Source organism: Aquarana catesbeiana, linkage group LG07 (assembly GCF_042186555.1).
Source record: "Aquarana catesbeiana isolate 2022-GZ linkage group LG07, ASM4218655v1, whole genome shotgun sequence".
In the NCBI taxonomy this organism is placed as follows: Eukaryota; Metazoa; Chordata; class Amphibia; order Anura; family Ranidae; genus Aquarana; species Aquarana catesbeiana.
This window is the reverse complement of record NC_133330.1, coordinates 200,253,246-200,274,269: the sequence shown is the minus strand read 5'-3', so window position 1 is coordinate 200,274,269 and position 21,024 is coordinate 200,253,246. Positions and strand designations below refer to the sequence as shown.

At 43.2% G+C, this 21,024-nt stretch overlaps 1 protein-coding gene and 4 non-coding genes across 5 annotated transcripts in view; all 5 read right to left on the bottom strand.

Moving 5' to 3' along the window:
• Window positions 1-1,091: 1,091 nt before the first annotated feature.
• Window positions 1,092-1,163, bottom strand: TRNAA-UGC (transfer RNA alanine (anticodon UGC)). The gene has a single exon. It is a non-coding gene; the product is annotated as a tRNA-Ala (tRNA).
• A 161-nt stretch (window positions 1,164-1,324) lies between these two features.
• On the bottom strand, window positions 1,325-1,396 carry TRNAA-UGC (transfer RNA alanine (anticodon UGC)). Its single transcript has one exon. It is a non-coding gene; the product is annotated as a tRNA-Ala (tRNA).
• Window positions 1,397-1,553: 157 nt separating this feature from the next.
• TRNAA-UGC (transfer RNA alanine (anticodon UGC)) lies at window positions 1,554-1,625 on the bottom strand. Its single transcript has one exon. It is a non-coding gene; the product is annotated as a tRNA-Ala (tRNA).
• Window positions 1,626-2,948: 1,323 nt separating this feature from the next.
• Window positions 2,949-3,020, bottom strand: TRNAA-UGC (transfer RNA alanine (anticodon UGC)). Its single transcript has one exon. It is a non-coding gene; the product is annotated as a tRNA-Ala (tRNA).
• A 4,198-nt stretch (window positions 3,021-7,218) lies between these two features.
• The window catches only part of ZBTB41 (zinc finger and BTB domain containing 41), a 107,588-nt gene continuing 93,782 nt past the window's right edge, over window positions 7,219-21,024 (bottom strand). The window contains exons 9-11 of the mRNA XM_073592980.1: window positions 17,882-17,987; window positions 14,220-14,308; window positions 7,219-9,472 (exon numbers count right to left, since the gene is read on the bottom strand). Of these exons, the coding sequence (XP_073449081.1) occupies window positions 8,943-9,472; window positions 14,220-14,308; window positions 17,882-17,987 (725 nt within the window). The 3' untranslated portion in view covers window positions 7,219-8,942. The remainder of the gene's footprint in view (window positions 9,473-14,219; window positions 14,309-17,881; window positions 17,988-21,024) is intronic.

Sequence of the window (21,024 nt, the reverse complement as noted above, 5' to 3'; positions counted from 1 at the left end):
GCTCTCTTTGTGTCTGTGTCACATCTAATTACTGTGTGGTTCTCACCTGCACGAGCACTAGTCTGAGAGAGGCAGGGATTATGCGAAGTGAAGTTTCTTCTCAGGAGGTGTCAGGTCTCACACTGCAGATAGAGGTCATGCATTAACCCGTGCAAAGCCATGGCGAAAAGCCTCACGTTTCAACACAATAAGATACCGCTGACACAGGAATGTGAAGATTTCCTCTACTATAGGCTATGCGTACAGTTCAACAAATGACACCATTAAACTACATCTTCAGTGCACATCTTATGCAGGAAGGAAGATTTACTATGCCTTTAAAGAGTAACTCCTCTTTTGTTGAGAAAAAAAACAATCCCCTCTGGGTGATCAATGGACATTGCAAGGATTTTAACAAGCTTTGTTGCAGAGTCTTACCTGTTTCTTCTTCTCTGAAGGAATAGCTTTTTGTTGGATCATGTCTTGTGCAGGACCTATTTTAAATGGGAGTGTTTTTTTTTTTTTTTTCTTCACTTTTGACCAGCTGATGCACTTGCAGGGCTCTAGTGAGAAGAATGACAGGACCTGCAGTCCTTTAGAAGCAATTAACCATTTAGGATCAGCTCACCAAATCTGACATTTTTCTTGCAGAGGATGCCTAAAATCTGACTTGTATCTAAGTGCAGACTTCTGGGAAAATAAATGAGCCAATCACACAAACAGGAAGTGAAATCTCTGGGGGGCTGTTCCGTACACCAGTTGTGTACGGAACGCCTCCAAGTTGCCATATTGCATTGAATTTTATAGAAAATGACAGCGCTGCCGATTGAAAAGGAAAGATCATTTTTTCAATAAATGACTAGTGGTGCAATTGCATATACTATATTATTTTTTCTTATTTGCGATCTTTTTTTCTGAGGAAAGTGGAGATACCCTTAAAGCTTCACGTGAACAACAGACAGCCAATGATGTCAACTAGAGGTTCATATATGTGATTAGCATGCTTCCAAGAAAAGCCTGCCTTGCTGATTGTTCCTTACTACTGCCACTCATTTTGACAGCACCCAGCACCCAAGTTTTGAACCCAATTGCAACCACCCCAAAGCAAAGGCTGGAGATGCCAGGGATTGAACCCGGGGCCTCACACATGCAAAGCGTGCGCTCTACCACTGAGCTACATCCCCTGCTTCTTCCTGCTTTTCTGTGCCTTTTTTTTTTTTTTTTCTTTTGGGGAGGAAGTTTGACTTTAGAGAGAAGTTCTCAACAGGATTTTGCACTTTGTGGGCATAATAAGGCAACTCAGCATGCGCTACATAGTAACTAATCTAGGTTTTAAGATAAAGAATGGAGATGCCGGGGATTGAACCCGGGGCCTCACACATGCAAAGCACACGCTCTACCACTGGGCTACATCCCCTTCTTGCTCTTGGATTTCTCTGCCTTTTTTTTTTTTCTTTTGGGGAGGAAGTTTGACTTTAGAGAGAAGTTCTTAGCAGGATTTTGCACTTTGTGGGAATCATTAGGCAACTCAGCATGCGCTACATCGCAACTAGACTCGGTTTTAAGATAAAGATTGGAGATGCCGGGGGTTGAACCCGGGACCTCACACATGCAAAGCGTGCGCTCTACCACTGAGCTACATCCCCCATACTTCACAGAAGCAGACCTGTGCTTCTTGTGAGGCGAAAATTCAGGTAGAGGCAAAGTTAGTGCAGCGATCGACCTAGCTGCGTTGTTGTATCCTGAAAGGGAGATGGCCCCTCCGCTATAAAACTCTGATCTGACCTCTCTGCCTTTGGCCGAGAACACTAATTGGGAGTCGGTCAGCTGCTGGTTTTCCAGCATACTCGTCCCACAGAAGCCAGCCATACGGAGGCTTTCTTTCGGACAGACCGACATACACACAACCCGAATGTCAGGCAGTTTTTCTTGAATCATGTCTTGTGCAGGACCTATTTTAAATGGGAGTGTTTTTTTTTTTTTTTTCTTCACTTTTGACCAGCTGATGCACTTGCAGGGCTCTAGTGAGAAGAATGACAGGACCTGCAGTCCTTTAGAAGCAATTAACCATTTAGGATCAGCTCACCAAATCTGACTTGTATCTAAGTGCAGAATTTTATAGAAAATGACAGCGCTGCCGATTGAAAAGGAAAGATCATTTTTTAAAATAAATGACAATATGTCTAGTGGTGCAATTGCATATACTATATTATTTTTTCTTATTTGCGATCTTTTTTTCTGAGGAAAGTGGAGATACCCTTAAAGCTTCACGTGAACAACAGACAGCCAATGATGTCAACTACAGGTTCATATATGTGATTAGCATGCTTCCAAGAAAAGCCTGCCTTGCTGATTGTTCCTTACTACTGCCACTCATTTTGACAGCACCCAGCAAAGTTTTGAACCCAGTTGCAACCACCCCAAAGCAAAGGCTGGAGATGCCAGGGATTGAACCCGGGGCCTCACACATGCAAAGCGTAGAGGCAAAGTTAGTGCAGCGATCGACCTAGCTGCGTTGTTGTATCCTGAAAGGGAGATGGCCCCTCCGCTATAAAACTCTGATCTGACCTCTCTGCCTTTGGCCGAGAACACTAATTGGGAGTCGGTCAGCTGCTGGTTTTCCAGCATACTCGTCCCACAGAAGCCAGCCATACGGCCGCTTTCTTTCGGACAGACCGACATACACACAACCCGAATGTCAGGCAGTTTCTCTTGAACCAGCCGTTGTCTCCTGACATTGGGCCTGTGAGTACCAGGTTAGAGTGTTACCCCCAAGTTTGACTTTAGAGAGAGGAACAAAGGAAAGAATTCCAGGTTGTCTGCTCCATCCTTTTATATGCTAATGGCTTTGGAGGGTGAGGACGTGGACGTTTATTGTAAGGGTTGTTTTGGCTAAATGTTTCTCAGGTGTGTGTGCACATGCCGGGATAGCAGCTGCTTCCCTTGGAGTAGGATAAGTAAGGCTTACTTGGAGATGCCGGGGATTGAACCCGGGGCCTCACACATGCAAAGCTTGCGCTCTACCACTGAGCAACATCCCCTTATCCCATGGAGGTTTTTGTACCTTTTTCTCCACAAAGCTTTAAACGATGTTGCATCCTTTAACCCGGCACCAGGCCTTCACATCTGTGTTCCACTACAAGTACTCAGGGCCTCCTTCTCTTCCCAAAAACAACTACGCTTTCATTTTTTTTCTTCCAGGAAGGACTTTTAGCCTTCAGGAGCCAAAAGAAACCCATTTATGTCCTAATTGCGTTTGTCAGTTAGCTGACAACGCATCATCTCCCAGCTGCATAAGTGAGCTCCCTTTTTGTCTGTGTCAGATCTAATTACTGTGTGGTTCTCACCTGCACGAGCACTAGTCAGAGAGGCAGGGATTATGCAAAATGTAGTTTCTTCTCAGGAGGTGTCAGGTCTCACACTGCAGATAGAGGTCATGCATTAACCCGTGCAAAGCCATGGCGAAAGCCTGATGTTTTAACACAATAAGAAACTGCTGACACAGGAAAGTGAAGATTCCCTCTACTATAGGTTAGGCATATAGTTCAACAAATGACACCATCAAACCACATCTTCAGTGCATAACTTATGCAGGGAGAAAGATTTACCATGCCTTTAACCACTTAAGGACCAAGCCTCTTCTGAGATTTGATGTTTACAAGGTAAAAACAGTTTTTTTTTTTTTTTGCTAGAAAATTACTTAGAAAAATATATATATAATGTTTGGGGGTTCTAACACCCTAGAGAATAAAATGTCAGTCGTTGCAATACTTTGTCACACCGTATTTGTGTAGCGGTCTTACAAGCGCACTTTTTTTGGAAAAAAATACACTTTTTGAATTAGAAAATAAGACAACGGTAAAGTTAGCCCAATTTTATTTCATATTGTGAAAGATAATGTTAGGCTGAGTAAATTGCTACCCAACATGTCACGCTTCAAAACTGCACCTGCTCGTGGAATGGCGACAAACTTTTACCCTTAAAAAATCTCCATAAGCGACGTTTAAAAAAATTCTACAGGTTGCATGTTTTGAGTTACGGTGGAGGTCTAGGGCTATAATTATTGTTCTTGCTCTAACGATCGCGGTGATTCCTCACATGTGTGGTTTGAACACAGTTTTCATATGCATTCGCTTCTGCAGACGAGCTCGGCCAGACGTGGCACGTTTACGTTTTTTTTATTTAATTTATTCAACCTTTTATTTTTTACACTGTTCTTTAAAAAAAAAATTGTGTCACTTTTATTCATATTACAAGGAATGTAAACATTCCTTGTAATAGAAAAAAAAAAAAGCATGACAGGACCTCTTAAATATGAGATCTCATATTTACACTAAAATGCAATAAAAAAAAAAAGTCTCTATAAGAGCGATGGGTGGAAGTGACGTTTTGACGTCGTTTCTGCCCTGCAATGGTATGGAGACGGGTGGGGGCCATCTTCCCCTCACTCGTCTCTATACCCAACAGGACACAGGACCCGATTGCCTCTGATAAAAATGATCTTGCGGCGAATCCGCCGCAGAGACCACTTTTATCCGAAAATGGACCGCCCGCTGAAGAAGAGGATACCGAGGTTATGGCAGCTAGCTGCTGCCATAACAACCATATCCCTCTTCAAAGTACCGACGTATAACAACGGCGGTCGGTCCGAAAGTGGTTAAAGAGTAAATCCTCTTTTGTTTAGAAAAAAAACAATCTCCTCTGTTTAATCAATGGACATTGCAAGGATTTTAAACAAGCTTTGTTGCAGAGTCCTACCTGTTTCTCCTCGGAAAGGAATAGTTCTTTGTTAGATTATGTCTTGTGCAGGACTGCAGGGCTCTAGTGAGAAGAATGACAGGACCTGCAGTCCTTTAGAAGCAATTAACCATTTAGGATCATCTTACATTTTTCTTGCAGAGGATGCCTAAAATCTGACTTGTATCTAAGTGCAGACTTCTGGGAAAATCAGTGAGCCAATCACACAAACAGGAAGTGAAATCGCTGGGGGTTGTTCTGTACACCAATTGTTTATGAAAAGCCTCCAGGTTGCCATATTGCATTGAATTTTACAGAAGATGACAGCGCTGTCAATTGAAAAGGAAAGGTAATTTTTTAATAAATGACAATATGGCTTGTGGTGCAATTGAATATGCTATATTATTTTTTCTTATTTGCGATCTTTTATTCTGACGAACCTTTAAAGCTTCACGTGAACAACAGACAGCCAATGTCAACTACAGGTTCAGATATGTGATTAGCATGCTTCCAAGATGTGTGTAGCCAAGAACTGGTGTGTTTGATTGATATTTGTTTTAGGTATGCTTGCACTGTGATTATTCACTGTAACTAACTTCCAAAATGTTTTAAATGCTTGCTAAACATTCAGTAAACATTTGCTTAAAAGAGAAGTATAGCCAAAAGCTATTTTGGCTATACTTCTGTAGGTCACAGGAGTGCAGGTCGTTCTGCATTCCTGTAACCTGTTTTCAGCCGACAGGGGACTAAATTCTGCTGTTGGCTGACGTCACTCAGCTGGTTGAGACTTGGGACATACGTTCGGAAAGCACCCAAAAGCCTGGACCAACAATTGGCTCAGCCTCTAGCGATCCACTGAGAGCCTGAGCCAACCCCTCCTGTCCCCTCCATAGCCCAGCACTCCAGTGAGCACTGGAGGGGCAGAGCACAGAGCCAGTGACTGACAGTCATGGCTCTCTGCTCAGAGTTGAGGGAGAGAATTGAGCGATCAGCGGTGTTTGATTGCTCAGTTCTCACTGCAGAGCCGGCAGGGGACATATGCAGCATCGGACTGATGCTGCATCCACCTAGGGTAGTATAAATGTTTATTTTTAAAGTCCATGCTTCTCCTTTAACCACTTACCAACCCGGCCAATTCTGACACTTCGCTCCTACATGTAAAAATCATCATTTTTTGCTAGAAAATTACACAGACCCCCCAAACATTATGTATGTTTTTTTTTTAGCAGAGACCCTAGAGAATACAAAGGCGGTCATTGCAACTTTTTATCTTGCACGGTATTTGCGCAGCAATTTTTCAAACGCGTTTTTTTTGGAAAAAAAAACAGTTTCGTGCTTTAAAAAAACAAAAAAAAACAAAACAGTAAAGTTAGCCCAATTTTTTTGCATACTGTGAAAGATGAAGTTGCGCCGAGTAAATTGAAACCTAACATGTCACGCTTTAAAATTGCACACGCTGGTGGAATGGCGCCAAACTTTGGTACTTAAAAATCCCCATAGGCGATGCTTTAAAAATTTTTACTGCTTACATGTTTTGACACAGAGGAGCTCTAGGGCTAGAATTATTGCTCTCGCTCTAACGTTCGCGGCGACATCTCACATGGTTTCAACACCATTTTCATATGTGGACGGGACTTACGTATGCGCTCGCTTCTGCGTGCTAGCACACGGGGACAGGAGCACTTTAAAAAATTTTTTTTGTTAATTTTACTTAAAAAAAATTTAATTTGACACTTTAAAAAAAAAAAAAAAAAAATTTTGATCACTTTTATGCCTATTAGAAGGAATGTAGACATCCCTTGTAATAAGAATATGGCATGATCGGACCTCTATACAGTGAGATATGGGGTCAATAAGACCCCACATCTCACCTCTAGGCTGGGAAGCCTAAAATAAAAAAAAATAAAACGATCACCGCTTCCCAGCCAAAGCGGCGCCAATTTTTTTTAATGCAGAGGCCGGGCGTGACGTCATAACATCGCGCCTGCCGGAAATCTCTATGGTGGACATCTGGCGCCGGCGGATCTGTTCTCTAACTCACCGATCGCAGAGGTGAGTTGGTAGAAGCACCGGAGGGCGGTGGGAGGGGGGGAGGGGATGTCCCCTCTCGCTGCCCATAAGAACGATCAAGCAACTGACCCACCGCTATGATCGTTCTTATGGTGTAGGGTATCGCCGGCTGAAAACGGGAATATCTGAATGATGCCTGCATCTGCAGGCATCATTCAGATATACCCCCACAAACCCAGGACGTCCTAGGACGTCCCACGGTCGGCAAGTGGTTAATCTTGAACATTAAGCATTTGAGAGGAGGGTTCACAAGATTATGCTGGTGTGAACCAGGCAAACTATAAGAAGGACATAATTGAGAAGATAATTAAAAATAAGGCCTTATTTGGAGTCAGGATCATTGATTATCACAACAACACAATGGACATTAATTCCTCCATTACTCTGTAATATCAAAAGGACATGAAAATAAAAAACGCAAGTGCAGAGAAGTTTGCCAAATGAATTTATAATCTTTTAATAGGTTTAGACACAACCAAAAGCCTCGATTTCACAGGAAATTACCATGCGAGTAATTCAGAAATTATATATTTGAATAGTTTGCTTACATGACCTTATTGTTTAGTGGAGTAATATGTTTTTGTTTATAACTTGGACCACACTTTAAAAAAAACTCAATGAAAATGAATTGACATAATCAGCATACTCTTTCTATAGGTATGTCCTTCAGATTTGAGTTTTATGTTGGCTAAAATGTATCTTTTTTTTTGTACAACTAAAGATCTATATATAAAAACAAGGTTTTATTTTATATCTTTGGAGCAAGAAAGGCATTCTCTTTACTTAAAGTATAACTAAATGTCAAAACTTATTTTTTAGTTTTGGATAGATTAGAACCCCTGTCAGTTTTTATTACTATCCCTCCTCCGTTAAGGAGATCCCTCCTCTCCATTTGTCCCGCTTACCATTATCATTGAAAGTGAAAGTAAAAGAAAATCCCAAATCTTGGGTTGTCCCCAGGAAAGTAATAGGGGGAAGTCTTGTGGACATTAGTTCTGGTGACCTGCGGCTCCCTAATGAATTCCCTCAATTTGCAGGGATTTCCTCTCACTTCCTGTTTAGCTATGGAAAAGGATGCGAAGGGAAATCCCCACAATAGGACACAGATGCAAAAAAAAAAAAAATCTGACGGATTATTACCCTGCCTTACCATATCCAAAATGAAAAAAAAAAAATGCATATAGTTCTACTTTAACACTAACCTAATTATTGCTGTACATTCAGGGACACCCAGAAAAGCTTTAAAGGTAACCTGCAAAGATGAAATACAGGGGCCTCCATGGGTAAATGTGTTATTGTGACAAACCCCCGGCTGCAATCTTCAGCCTTCTTTCTCTATCTAGTGAGTCCCTGGCTTGGAACAATTATGCAGCCAGTGAAGCATTAGGATACAAGGTATGCACATACTAAGAGTTGACTCACTAAAGGAGTAGAAACGGTTAACTTAGCTCAGTGAACTCTAATTTTGCTTGGCACAAAGGATGAAGCTACATTCTTTTCAATCAACCAATCATGTGCCAGCAAAAATCTAATTTTTTTTTTTTTTATTTCCATCGCACATGTTTGGCTATTCAAAGGGATTACAGGTTCACTAGATTTACTTACATTCACTTTGCGAAGTGAACTGCCTCTGCTTCTTTAGTAAACCACCACCACTGGGTCACTGGCTGAGCTAGAAAAGACGGTAGTCAAAAGGATAGCAGCCCAGCATCTTGTACCTTAAAAAACAAATCCCTTACATTATAGGCAGCTCTTACATGTCTTCCCTGGCAGGTTCATTTAACAGTTACGCAAAAGAAAAATCACCATTTAAAAGCACTACAGGCAGATTTATACACAAGAGGAAAGTGTTTTGCTATACAAAACAAACTTCACAAATGACAGCTAGAACCATACTGATTGCCCCTGCTAATGCAATTTTATTCTTTCACTTTCTAATAACCATTACAGTGATGTAGGATCCTAGCTGAAAATTTGTACCGATTACATCATTAATTAGGTGAATCTAATGCAACACAGCACATTGATGTATGCAGGTGGTGGGGAACCGAGCAAGTAGTCTACAGAAACAAGTCAAATGACTGTTAAGGGTGGTGCCTGCCCATAACCCTTCTAAGCAGCAACCTCTACAGATTAAAGTCCGCAGAATGTCATTTTCACTGGTGGTCACTGCTGGAAACAGCCTGCACAGAAGGCTGTGACTCCAGGCCAAGCAGTGTTCCCAAGTAAGAGTGTTCTCGAGTCTCAATTATTTGCTCAGGTCTGACTGGATGTAAAAGGGTTGCTGGCTGTGGCGTAAGAGTGTACTTTTCCAAGAAGGTTAAGTCAGAAGGACGCTGGTACTGTGCATCCTGTGGCAATACAGAGGTGCCAGCATGGGTCTCTAATTCACCTTCACTTTCTGCAATCTCCACAGGTACCAGGGTGAGAGGCACACAGATATCAGTCTCTGAGCTCTGAGCAGCAGCTGGGTAGAACTTATTTTCTTCGTTTGTTCCCTCTTCCTCTGTCTTTAAACTATGAACATGGTCAATGTGGTACTTGAGCTTGTCCTTGCGTTTAAAAGCTGCACTGCAAAACTGGCAGTTGAACGGACGAGCATCTGAATGTATGACCATGTGTTTTGTCAGTGTCTTTTTGATACGAAAAGCTTGATTGCAGATCTGACATTTATATGGTTTTTCACCTGTCGAAGACAGAATAAGTTACTTATACTGAAGTTCACACCTTTGGTACAAGTATAATGTCTGTGTGTATAAAGTGGTTCTAAAGCCTTAAGATTTTTCACCTTAAAAGTGATTGTAAAGTCTCCTTTTTTTCCTATAAAAATAACAAACATACAGCAGTGGATTTGCACAGAGCCTGGATCCTCCTCTTCTCGGCTGCCTCTTCTGTGATCCTGGGCCCTCCCTCCTGTTCAGTGTCCCCACATCAAGCAGCTTGCTAAGGGGGCACCCAGGCAAGTCACAGCTCCCTGTGTCCATTCAGACACGGAGTCCCGACCCGGCCCGCCCCCTCTCTCCCCTGATTGGCTAGCAGACTTTGACAGCAGCGGCAGCCAATGGGCGCGGCTGCAGTGTCTCAGCCAATCAAGAGGGAGAATCTCAGAGGGCTGAGACACTCGTGGACATTACTTGACAGAGAGGATCCTCAGGTAAGTGTTAAGGGGGCTGCTGCACACAGAATGCTTTTTATCTTAATGCATTAGGATAAAAAAAAACTTCTGACTTTACAACTCCTTTAATGCATTCTCCTAAATGGGAAGATTGATAGCCGCAGGAACCATTGGCTCCCGCAGCTGTCAATCAAATGCTATGACATGGGAGCATGAGCAGAGCCGTGTCCCACTGTCTGTGTCAATGGACATAGCAGTGGGGCTCGGAAGCGAGCACGGACAGGTGCCCCCATGGAAAGCGGCTTTCCATGGGGGCACCCGCCAAGGAGGAGGGGCCTTGAACACAGGCGGGGGACCACAGAAGAAGAGAATCGGGGCTGCTCTGTGCAAAAGCATTGCAAGGAGCAGGTATGTATAGACATGTTTGTTATTTTTTATCTAAAAAACCCAAAGGTTTAATATCACTTTAAATAAATACAGGACATTTCAGTAGATCAAATCCTGGAACTAAAAATATATTTTCCCCCAATTCCCACAATAAAGCACCCATCCAATTCCTCTTGCTACCCCATCTAACAGCACTTTACTGCAGATTCTGTGCATCTGCGTTAGTTCAGGCACAGCAGTCCATTCATGTGTACCTGTGTATACGCAGGGACAAGGTCCCAGCACATTTTCTAAAATCACAGCCGCAGTAAAAGTGCTCTGCATTTCCCACCACAGGTAAAATGCACTGTGGTTTCCATTGTGTGAGAGTGCCATTAAGAATTAATGGTACCCCCGCACCCCAGCTAACAGCAGCGCATTTTTGCTGCGGGCGCGGGAGTCCCACACCTGCACAGATGTAAACCCGACCTTAGATACTACTGATAAGAATATTTACAATATCTTTCCAATGTATTTGCACAAACAATTAAAAATACAATGGGCACAATACACTAAAAGGTTATCAAATGCGTTCTGACAGTCACTTGACCACATAACGCATGCGATAATGAAAATGTAAAATTTACTATTGCTCGTATGCGGTATTTAGCACAAACACCAAAGACACTCATTAAATACCGCTTAAAAAAACATTAAAGTCAATTCACAGAAGGAAATAAATGCATGCGGTAATTAAGTACTGGTCCAAGCTTGCAATAACTATGGCGATGGTTAGACCCTCCCCGTGATTGGTTTAGGAAATAGGCTGAAAAGTGCAAGCTGGAGCAAATGTCAGCTAGATTTTACTCAGGAGTTGTCTCTGGAGGCTGGTAGACTGCATAGCAAAGAGGATGGAGCCCTTTGAATCCAGTCTTCTGAAAATTTAAAGCAATGGAGAAGAGGAGGCGGAGAAGATCAAGTGGTCCTTTTAAAAAGGAAAGAAGCTTTAAGGAGCACACATTGCTGGATCAATTCACAAATGCTGATACCCTGCAGAAGTTCAGGTTATCCAAGCTGCTTATCATGGAGCTTTATACCCCACTCATAGGGTACCTTTAACCCCTTAACCCCAGAGAAGCCATGCCATACCAGCCATGACTAAATTGCTGGCTGCCTTACAATTTTTTTTGAAAACACATCATAATCGGATGCTTGCGATAACTTACCACACGGTTTAATGTGGTATTTAACTGGTTCCCGGCCATGTCACGCAGATATACTGCGGCACAATGGCTCTCCTGGGCGAAATCTCATACGGGTACGTCCTACCCCATTTCGGCCACCAGAGGGCACGCGCACACCGCCGGAGGCGGGGAACCCGATGCACGTGGCCGGCGGGCAAGATCGCCGCTGGTCACGCGAGATCGCGTGCACAAGCACCAGCACGGGGATTGTGTGTGCTGCCAGAGGAGAGGAGCCATATCGTTTGTTCCTACTAAGTAGAAAAAACAATATGTCTCCTCTCCTAGTCAATCCTATCCCCATACAGTTAGAACACACTGAGAGAACACAGTTACTCCTTGATCACCCCCCTAGTGTTAGCTCCTTCCCTGCCAGTGACATTTACACAGTAATCAGTGCATTTTGCGCAAACCAATCAATATACGCTCATTGCGATTTTTTTACCAAAAATATGTAGAAGAATATATATTGGCCTAAGCTGATAAAGAATTTTTATTTTTTTTTTAATTTGGGGGATATTTATAATAGCAGAAAGTAAAAATTAAATTTTTTCAAAATTGTCGCTCTTTTTTTGTTTATAGCGCAAAAAAATAAAAACCGCAGAGGTGAGAAAATACCACCAAAAGAAAGCTCTATTTGTGGGAAAAAAAGGACGCAAATTTTGTTTGGGTACAGCATCGAACGACCGCGCAAAAGTGCTCTGGTCAGGAAGGGGATAAAATCTTCCGGGGCTAAAGTGGTTAAGGCATACTTCGTAAAGATAATGCATGCAAGATTTTAAGGAGTTTCTCTTTCTGAATTGCAGCCGGTAAAATATTGCCCAATAGTACTGGTTTAAAGGTGCTGATAACACTCAAACAAATTTTCTGCATGGTATATCAGCACATTTCCTGGTTGATACTGCCAGGGAAGCAGCTAATGGAGCACAATTTGTGCTTAGTTAGCTGCTTTGGAGGGCAGGAGAGACATTGGAGTCTAATAGACTCCTAAGGTCTCCAAAAAGAGTACCTTTCACCTGGCCAATGCTATCACATGGGGATTTATTAACTACTTTGTGATAAAAAAATAAAGTTAAATAGAAAAAGGTTAAAAAAAAAAAAAAAATCAATAAACTGTGTTAAAAACCAAATAATTAAAAATAAATTAAATGTAACCCCCATTGGTCTGCATACACTCACTAATTCAAACGTTCGCACAAACTGAAAACTGAAACTGATACCGAAAATGAGTTTTTAAAAAATATGTATATTTTTACATATGTATATTTTTACGTATTATATTCAACTTTTTAATTAATATCATCAATTTAAATGAATATAATTTTTTTGTTGGCCATTATTGGCACCTTTAGTACAAGAAAAGTCAAGAAAAATGCAGTCTGCAGTCTCTGACCATCTCTTGTATCATGTTTGCAATCTCTTACTTAAACTTAAACACACTGTTAATAGTATTAGCAAAATTTCCATTCGGTGCACCTCTAGCAGATATGATACAGGAGATGGTCAGACAGCGGACATGATACAGGAGATCAATGCAGCCTCACCAGTGCCAATCACATGCAGCCTACCAGTGCTCAGCAGCCTCACCAGTGCCCATTACATGCAGCATACCTGTGTCCAGCAGCCTCATCAGTGCCCGTCATATGCAGCCTAGCAGCCTCACCAGTGCCCGTCATAAGCAGCCTACCAGTGCCCAGCAGCCTCATCAGTGCCTGTCACTTGTGAACCTGTCACTGCAGCCTACCAGTGCCCATCATAACCAGCCTACCTGTGCCCAGCAGCCTCACCAGAGCCCATTATATGCAGCCTACCTGTGCCAGCAGCCTCTCTAGTGCACATTATATGCAGCCTACCTGTGCCAGCAGCTTCACCAGTGCCCGTCATATGCAGCCTACCAGCGTCCGTCATATGAAGCCTACCTGTGCCCAGCAGCCTCACCAGTCCCCGTCATATGCAGCCTACCTGTTCCCAGCAGACTCACCAGTGCCCGTAATATGCAAACTGCCTGTGCCCAGCAGCATCACCAGTGCCCATCAAATGCAGCCTACCTGTGCCCAGCAGCTTTACCAGTGCCCATCATATGCAGCCTGCTTGTGCCCGGATCAGAGCGGTGATCTCCGTGATCACGTCATTGGATCAGTGTGCCGTCTATCACAGGAGGCGGGACATTGTTACTATGGCCCGGGCAATTGAAACCAGCTCCTTGACACACAGAGATTACCGTAAACCATGACTGCACTACACATGTGGGGTACTGCCATGAACATTGGAGTGGGAGTAATAATTCTAGCGCTATAGCTTATGGTTTATTCCAAATTGATAAGCAGTAAAGGCTATTAAAAAGTGTCACCTATGGAGATATTTTGGGTATCATAATTTTTCGTGATATCGCAGGCACACACAGTTTTCAGACTTGACATGTTTGAAACCTATTTGCTCGATGCAACCCTGTCTTTTATATTTTACAAAGAAATTGGGTAATATATTGTGTTTGTGAGCACTAAAATTCATTTAAATATATTTTTCCCCAAAAATTTGCGTTTGATAAACAGCTGCTCAAATATCGTGCAACATAAATGTTCTGGGGGTTTTAGGGCCAAAAATGCAGATTTTACATCTGTGCAAAAATGTAAAAATTGCTCTAGAGGTGAAGTGGTAAATGGCACATAGAGATAGCCTTGACAACACTTTACAATATAAATAAACATTACCCGAATGTGTTCTGAAGTGCATTTCAAGGCTTGATTTCCCCTTAAAGACTTTTTTGCATACTTCACACTGATGAATTGTTGCCTTGTATCTGCAAAATAAAAACAAGATACATCTCCATTTTTTGTTTTGTAAATGCATAGACAGGAATATACAACATACAAGTCTATTGGGATAATAGGTAAAATCCTAATTTGATTAATTACCTTTGGTGCGTTTGAGCACCACAGGTTTACTGAAAGTCAGCAAACACAATTCTCTGTACCAAACAATATTATGCAACTGCCATCCAACAAACCCCATGACTATCCTCGTCTTTTTGAGAAGCTGCAGTGTGATGTGTACCACCCCTACAGGATTTAAATCCATCTAGTGATTATCAAGCTCGCGATCTGTATCCCATCTGTTAAAATTATAAACAGTAACTGAAAAAAGAAAAAAAAAAAAAAAACTTATTGACATTGGAGCTGGAAAATCCCGGTTGCCAGAATGCAAAGGTGATAGGAGTTTTTAAGTGACTAGGACATCCTGCCTATAAGTCTAAGATGCAAATCACAACACAGTATGCAGCTGAAGAAGTGGGCTTCAAAGTGGGCTCACTACAGTGTTCTCACTACAGGGCTCAGAGAGAACCAGAACTTGCTGCCATGGGGGAAAAAAAGCCTTAGCCATATGATGCTTTTCTTCTTTTGCCCTTCTTGAGACCCATGGCGTTTTTTTTTTTTTTTTTTCTTTTCTCATTAGAACCTTTAACTTTTGCAGTCTACCCAAACAGATTATACACTGTTTTTTTACAGAGAGGGACACTATTTAGTAGGAGGTTTTGATACATATATTTTTAGCTCCTAGGTTCTTATCAGGAATAAATAAGGAAAAAATTAGAAAAAATGCACTTTCCGATCATTTTGCACAAGGCAACTTTTACACAAGTTGTAGAACACCAGATGTTTACCCCAATCAACAAATATCTGTAAATAATAGGTTTTCATATAGTGCAATTTTCAAGTAACAGAATAGTAACCTCACAACAGAAGAGCAAAACTTCCTACCCTCAGGAGTAGAAGTCCAGCTTGTAGGGGCATAAGCCCTCTTTTTCTGGGGACAGTACACTTACCCCCGTGATCTCCTTGATGTATTTATCCAAAGGACCAAAGGCAGTCACATTCAAAGAGTAAACGCTTAGTATGGGTACAACTTGCTGCGTCATATAATGTACATTTTACAGAACTAAAAACACATTTACACTTTAAAATGCACATACATTTACATATATACAGTGAGGAAAATTATTATTTGATCCCCTGCAGATTTTGTATGTTTGCCCACTTACAAAGAAACGAAGGGTCTAAATTTTTTTATCATAGCTGTATCTTAAAATGAAAGAGACAGAATATTAACCAAAAATCCAGAAAAAAAAAAAAACACGATGAAAATGTTACAAATTGATTTGCAGTTCAGTGAGTAAAATAAGTATTTGATCCCCTACCAACCAACAATAATTCTGTCTCCCACAGACTGGCTACACAGATTAGTCCTGTCAATTTAGGAAGGTGCTCCTAACGACAACTCGTTATGTGTATTAAAGACACCTGTCCACAGAATCTCTTTCTTCCATTCAAACCTGCAAAAATCAGCCCAGAACTACACTGGAGGAGCTTGTGAATGATCTTAATGCAGTTGGAATCACAGTCACCAAACAAACCATTGGTAACACAATACGCTGCCATAGATTGAAATCCCGCAGCACCCGCAATGTCCCCCTTCTCAAGAAGGCACATGTACAGGCCCATCTGAAGTTTGACAATGAACATCTAAATGATTCAGAGAAGGATTGGGAGAAAGTGCTGTGGTCAGATGAGACCAAAATTGAGCTCTTTGGCATTAACTCGACTAAGAACACCATCGCTACCATCTAGCATGGAGGTGAAAACATTATGCTTTGGGGCTGTTTCTCTGCTAAAAGGTACAGGCCAACTTTGTCACATTGAGGGGCCAATGGACAGAGCCATTTATTGAAAAATCTTGGATGAGAACTTTCTTCCCTTAGCCAAAACACTGAAGATGGGTCATGGATGGATCTTCCAGCACTACAATGACCTAAAACATACCGCCAAGAGAACAAAGGAGTGGCTCCAGAAGAAGCACATTAAAGTGGATGTAAAACCAATGTCATCCTTTCTAAACTACTGCCATAGGGGTTATCTATAAGGATATACATGCCTCCTGCATGTATCTTTACCTGTCAAATGTCTCCCCTCTGTCTGTTATGAGAGCCGAAAAACTGCATATTCTGTGGGTGGAGTCGTGATGTCAGTAGACTCCCCACCCACCTCTACACTCCCCTTGTCAATATGCATTTATCTCCTGTGTATTTCTTACACTGAACTTCTGCTATGATCTCTAACATCCAGTGAAAAGACAGGAAAGTAACCACATGACTTCAGCATGCCAAATCATGCTGAGGTGTGGAACATCCAATCCTGGCAGAGCAGCAGAAGAAAGGAGTGGGGGAGGGAATTAAAAAATAATGTATGTCTTAGACTAGTGCACGAGATATGTAAATCACCTGTCACTCATAGCAAGGGGGAGGATTTGACAAAGTTTTTCTCTGTTTGTCAAGATTTATCTCACTGAACAATAAAAAGAGGATTGCCCAGAGATGGATTAACTCTTTGTGGCAAGACTGGGCTCAAATGGGCTCAAGGAAATCTTATACCTCTATATTATGACATTAAAAAAAAAAAATTTCGGGTTTACATCCACTTTAAGGTCATGGAGTGGCCTAGCCAGTTTTCAGACCATAATCCTATAGAAAATTTATGGAGGGAGCTGAAACTTCAAGTTTCCAAGCGACAGCAAAGAAACCTTAAGTATTTCGAGAAGATCTGTAAAGTAGAGTGGACCAAAATCTCTCCTGAGATGTGTGCAAACCTGGTAACCAACTACAAGAAATATCTTACCTCTGTGCTTGCCAACAAGCGCCGCTGGGGGACCCCAGAAGAGGATTATCGGGGCCACTCTGTGCAAAACAAACTGGGTAGTGGAGGTAAGTATGACATGTTTGTCATTTAAAAAAACCTCAAAGCTTTACAATTACTTTAAGCACAGCAACAAGACACAAGGTAGTTATACTGCATCAGCAAGGTCTCTCCAAGGCAAAGATTTCAAAGCAGACTGAGGTTTCAAGATGTGCTGTTCAAGCTCTTTTGAAAAAAACAAAAAAACAAAGAAAAGGCCAACATGGAGGACTGTAGATGCATGAAGAGACAGAAGGGTTTGAGGCAGCCTACATCCACAGATCTGTGGTTAGTTCTACTCGAGGTCTGGAACAACCTACCTGCAGAGTTCCTTCTAAAACTGTGCGGAAGTGTACCGAGAAGCACCGATTCTGTTTTGCAGGCAAAGGGTGGTCACACCAAATATTGATTGGATTTCTCTTCTGTCCATTTACTTTCCATTTTGTTAATTGATAAAAAATAAACTATTAACACTTCTAATTTCTGAAAGCATTCTTATTTACAGCATTTTCCACCTAACTTTTTTTTGTAAGGGCAAATGGGACCAAAGGTGAGATTTTTCTTCCTATTGAATATTAATATATTTGAACCAATATGTTGCATACATTTTTCTTCTATCCATTGACTGTTAAAATGAAATCACTTACTTCTGCCAAATCTTCTCCCCTAAATGAACGCTCTTGTAATGCACAGTCAGATGGTCACGGCGGCCAAAACATTTTCCACACTCTTCACATTGATGGGCTTTCTCACCTTGAAATACATATTTTAATATTTAATCGCTATGATTTGGTATTAAATGTTTAGTTTGTGCAAATTGTATTTGATTTAAAAAAAAAAACAAAAAAAAAAAAAAAACAGTACAAATGTCTACTTCTGTAAAAGTCAAAATTAGTAGAGAAATTCAAATTCTCAACTTAGAAACCCTGTTACCTTGCCCATTTATTTAGTGCAAAGGCAGTTTAACGCCCCCCTTAGGCTTCATGTACACACAGACTGTGATGACCGCCAGCCGCGAGAAACCGCAAAATCGCACCGCAATTTTGCGACCGGCGGTCAAAACATTCCCATCCTGAACGGATTCTTTCGCATTCAGGGGAGGGAGGTTGAACCTCCCCTAACCACAGCAGCTTCTGAACTTTTGTAAAAGTCTATGTGTACATGGACACAAAGGCTTTTATGGAGTTATGTTTAGGAACATAGGCAAAAAAAACCCAAACACACCAAAAGCTCCTAAACTCAAGTTTAGACGCTGTAGTGTACATGAGCCCTTACCTCACACTTATAATTACCTTCACCACACCAGGGGCGGATCGGGGGGGGGGGGGGGGGGGGGGGGGCGACAACAGGGCAATTGCGCCCCCCCCCCGAGAAAATATTGCTGACTTTGAGGCTGAGCGCGCCCCGAGAATGTCCCACAGTCGGGACAACTCACAGCTATTTCCAGCATTAGGAATTACTGCACACACTCGGAACTGCACTCTCCGCCCCCTGTACCTCCCCCAGCAGCTTTCCAGCCTCTCTCCTGCAGGCTTCTGCTTGAGTGGGAGGGAAGGGGATGTGCCTGACCCCCGAGACCGCGCCCACCTGGAAGAGGGAGGTGTGAGCAGCTGAGCAGAGGGAGCCGAGTGACTGTGAACTTCCTGGAGGTAAGCTCAGCTAGCAGTATATCCTGGATTAGTTTACAGGCACCTCTAAGGTAAGTCTGCTGAGTTATTGCAGCTTAGCATAGAGGAGCTGTTACTGACAAATGGGACTGCATCTTTTCGTGTGGCACAGTGAGAAATTGGGCTCAATAAAGCATTGTGACTGCCCCCTGCTGTGTGCCCTCCTGATCCCCCCCAGTGTGTGCCCTCCTGATCCCCCCCCAGTGTGTGCCCTCCTGATCCCCCCCCAGTGTGTGCCCTCCTGATCCCCCCCCCAGTGTGTGCCCTCCTGATCCCCCCCCCAGTGTGTGCCCTCCTGATCCCCCCCCCCAGTGTGTGCCCTCCTGATCCCCCCCCCCAGTGTGTGCCCTCCTGATCCCCCCCCCAGTGTGTGCCCTCCTGATCCCCCCCCCAGTGTGTGCCCTCCTGATCCCCCCCCAGTGTGTGCCCTCCTGATCCCCCCCCAGTGTGTGCCCTCCTGATCCCCCCCCCAGTGTGTGCCCTCCTGATCCCCCCAGTGTGTGCCCTCCTGATCCCCCAGTGTGTGCCCTCCTGATCCCCCCAGTGTGTGCCCTCCTGATCCCCAGTGTGTGCCCTCCTGATCCCCAGTGTGTGCCCTCCTGATCCCCCCCCCAGTGTGTGCCCTTCTGATCCCCCCCCAGTGTGTGCCCTCCTGATCCCCCCCCAGTGTGTGCCCTCCTGATCCCCCCCAGTGTGTGCCCTCCTGATCCCCCCCAGTGTGTGCCCTCCTGATCCCCCCCAGTGTGTGCCCTCCTGATCCCCTCCAGTGTGTGCCCTCCTAATCCCCACCAGTGTGTGCCCTCCTGATCCCCCCCCCCCAGTGTGTCCCTTCCTGATCCCCCCAGTGTGTGCCCTCCTGACCTCCCCAGTGTGTGCCCTCCTGACCCCGTACTGTGCTCTCCTGACCTCCCCAGTGTGTGCCCTCCTGACCCCGTACTGTGCTCTCCTGACCTCCCCGGTGTGTGCCCTACTGACCCTATACCGTGCCCTCCTGATCTCCCCGGCGTGTGCCCTACTGACCCCATACTGTGCTGTCCTGACCTCCCGCTGGTGTGTGCCCTCCTGACCCTGTACTGTGCCCTCCTGACCTCCCTTGTGTGTGCCATCCTGACCTCGCTGTTGTGTGCTCTCCTGACCCCCCCCCCCCAGTTCTGTAAGCAACACCTTATTTTCTGGCAGTGCCCCTCCCGAGACTAGACTCTGGATCCGCCCTGCACCACAACCCCCTGCTACTCGGTCGTCTACAACAAACAGCACAACTCCCTGTTTCTGGGCAAGGGAGAGTATGTTACCTCCTCCCATAAGGCAACACTCAGGCATAGTGGCCAATGGATTGGTCTGAAATCACTCCCTGTATGCTCTGACACTAGGCATTTTGCAGCAGATGCAATGGAGGAATGAGTAGCTGGGGAATACTCTGAAGGTGGGTATAACTGGATCAGAGGGATAGTTAGGTTTTAAAGAGATCAATCATTTGTCCTGAATGAGCAAGGTGATATAGACTCTTAATATTGTTCTTATTACTTTAAAGAAGCACCTTATTTTTCTGGGGCTAGATCCTTCTTTCTGTAGCATAAACAGTATGATAATGTTTATGTTTATTACGCAAGGTGGGGAGAAAATGTAAAGGATACACAATTCCCTTCTACAAAATTAGGCAAACGGTAATTTTTGCTGCACAAATACAACTCTACATTGTGTCCCGATTACAGGGCAAAATATATATAAATATATGTGTTAATGCAACTAGTAATTTACAAAATTTAACATTTTCAATCCCTTAGCATACAGTATATTTACAGGTTCCATGTAACAGTTATAAGAGCAGACACCCCATTTTACAGTGGCAAGAAAAGGATTTGAGCCCCTTGACATTAACTGTTTTTCTGCAGTAATTTTACATAGAAAGGGGCCTTCTGGGTTATCAGCGCTCAGCTGAAAAGCCTGCATCTTTGATGGTATGGGGTACATAAGGGCGTATGGAATAGGCAGCTTGCACATCTGGAAAAGCTCCATCAGTGCTGAAAGATATATCCAGGTTTTGGAGCAGCATATGCACTCATCCAGGTGATGACTTTTTCGTGGAAGGCATTGCATATTTTAATAGAACAATGCTAAACCAC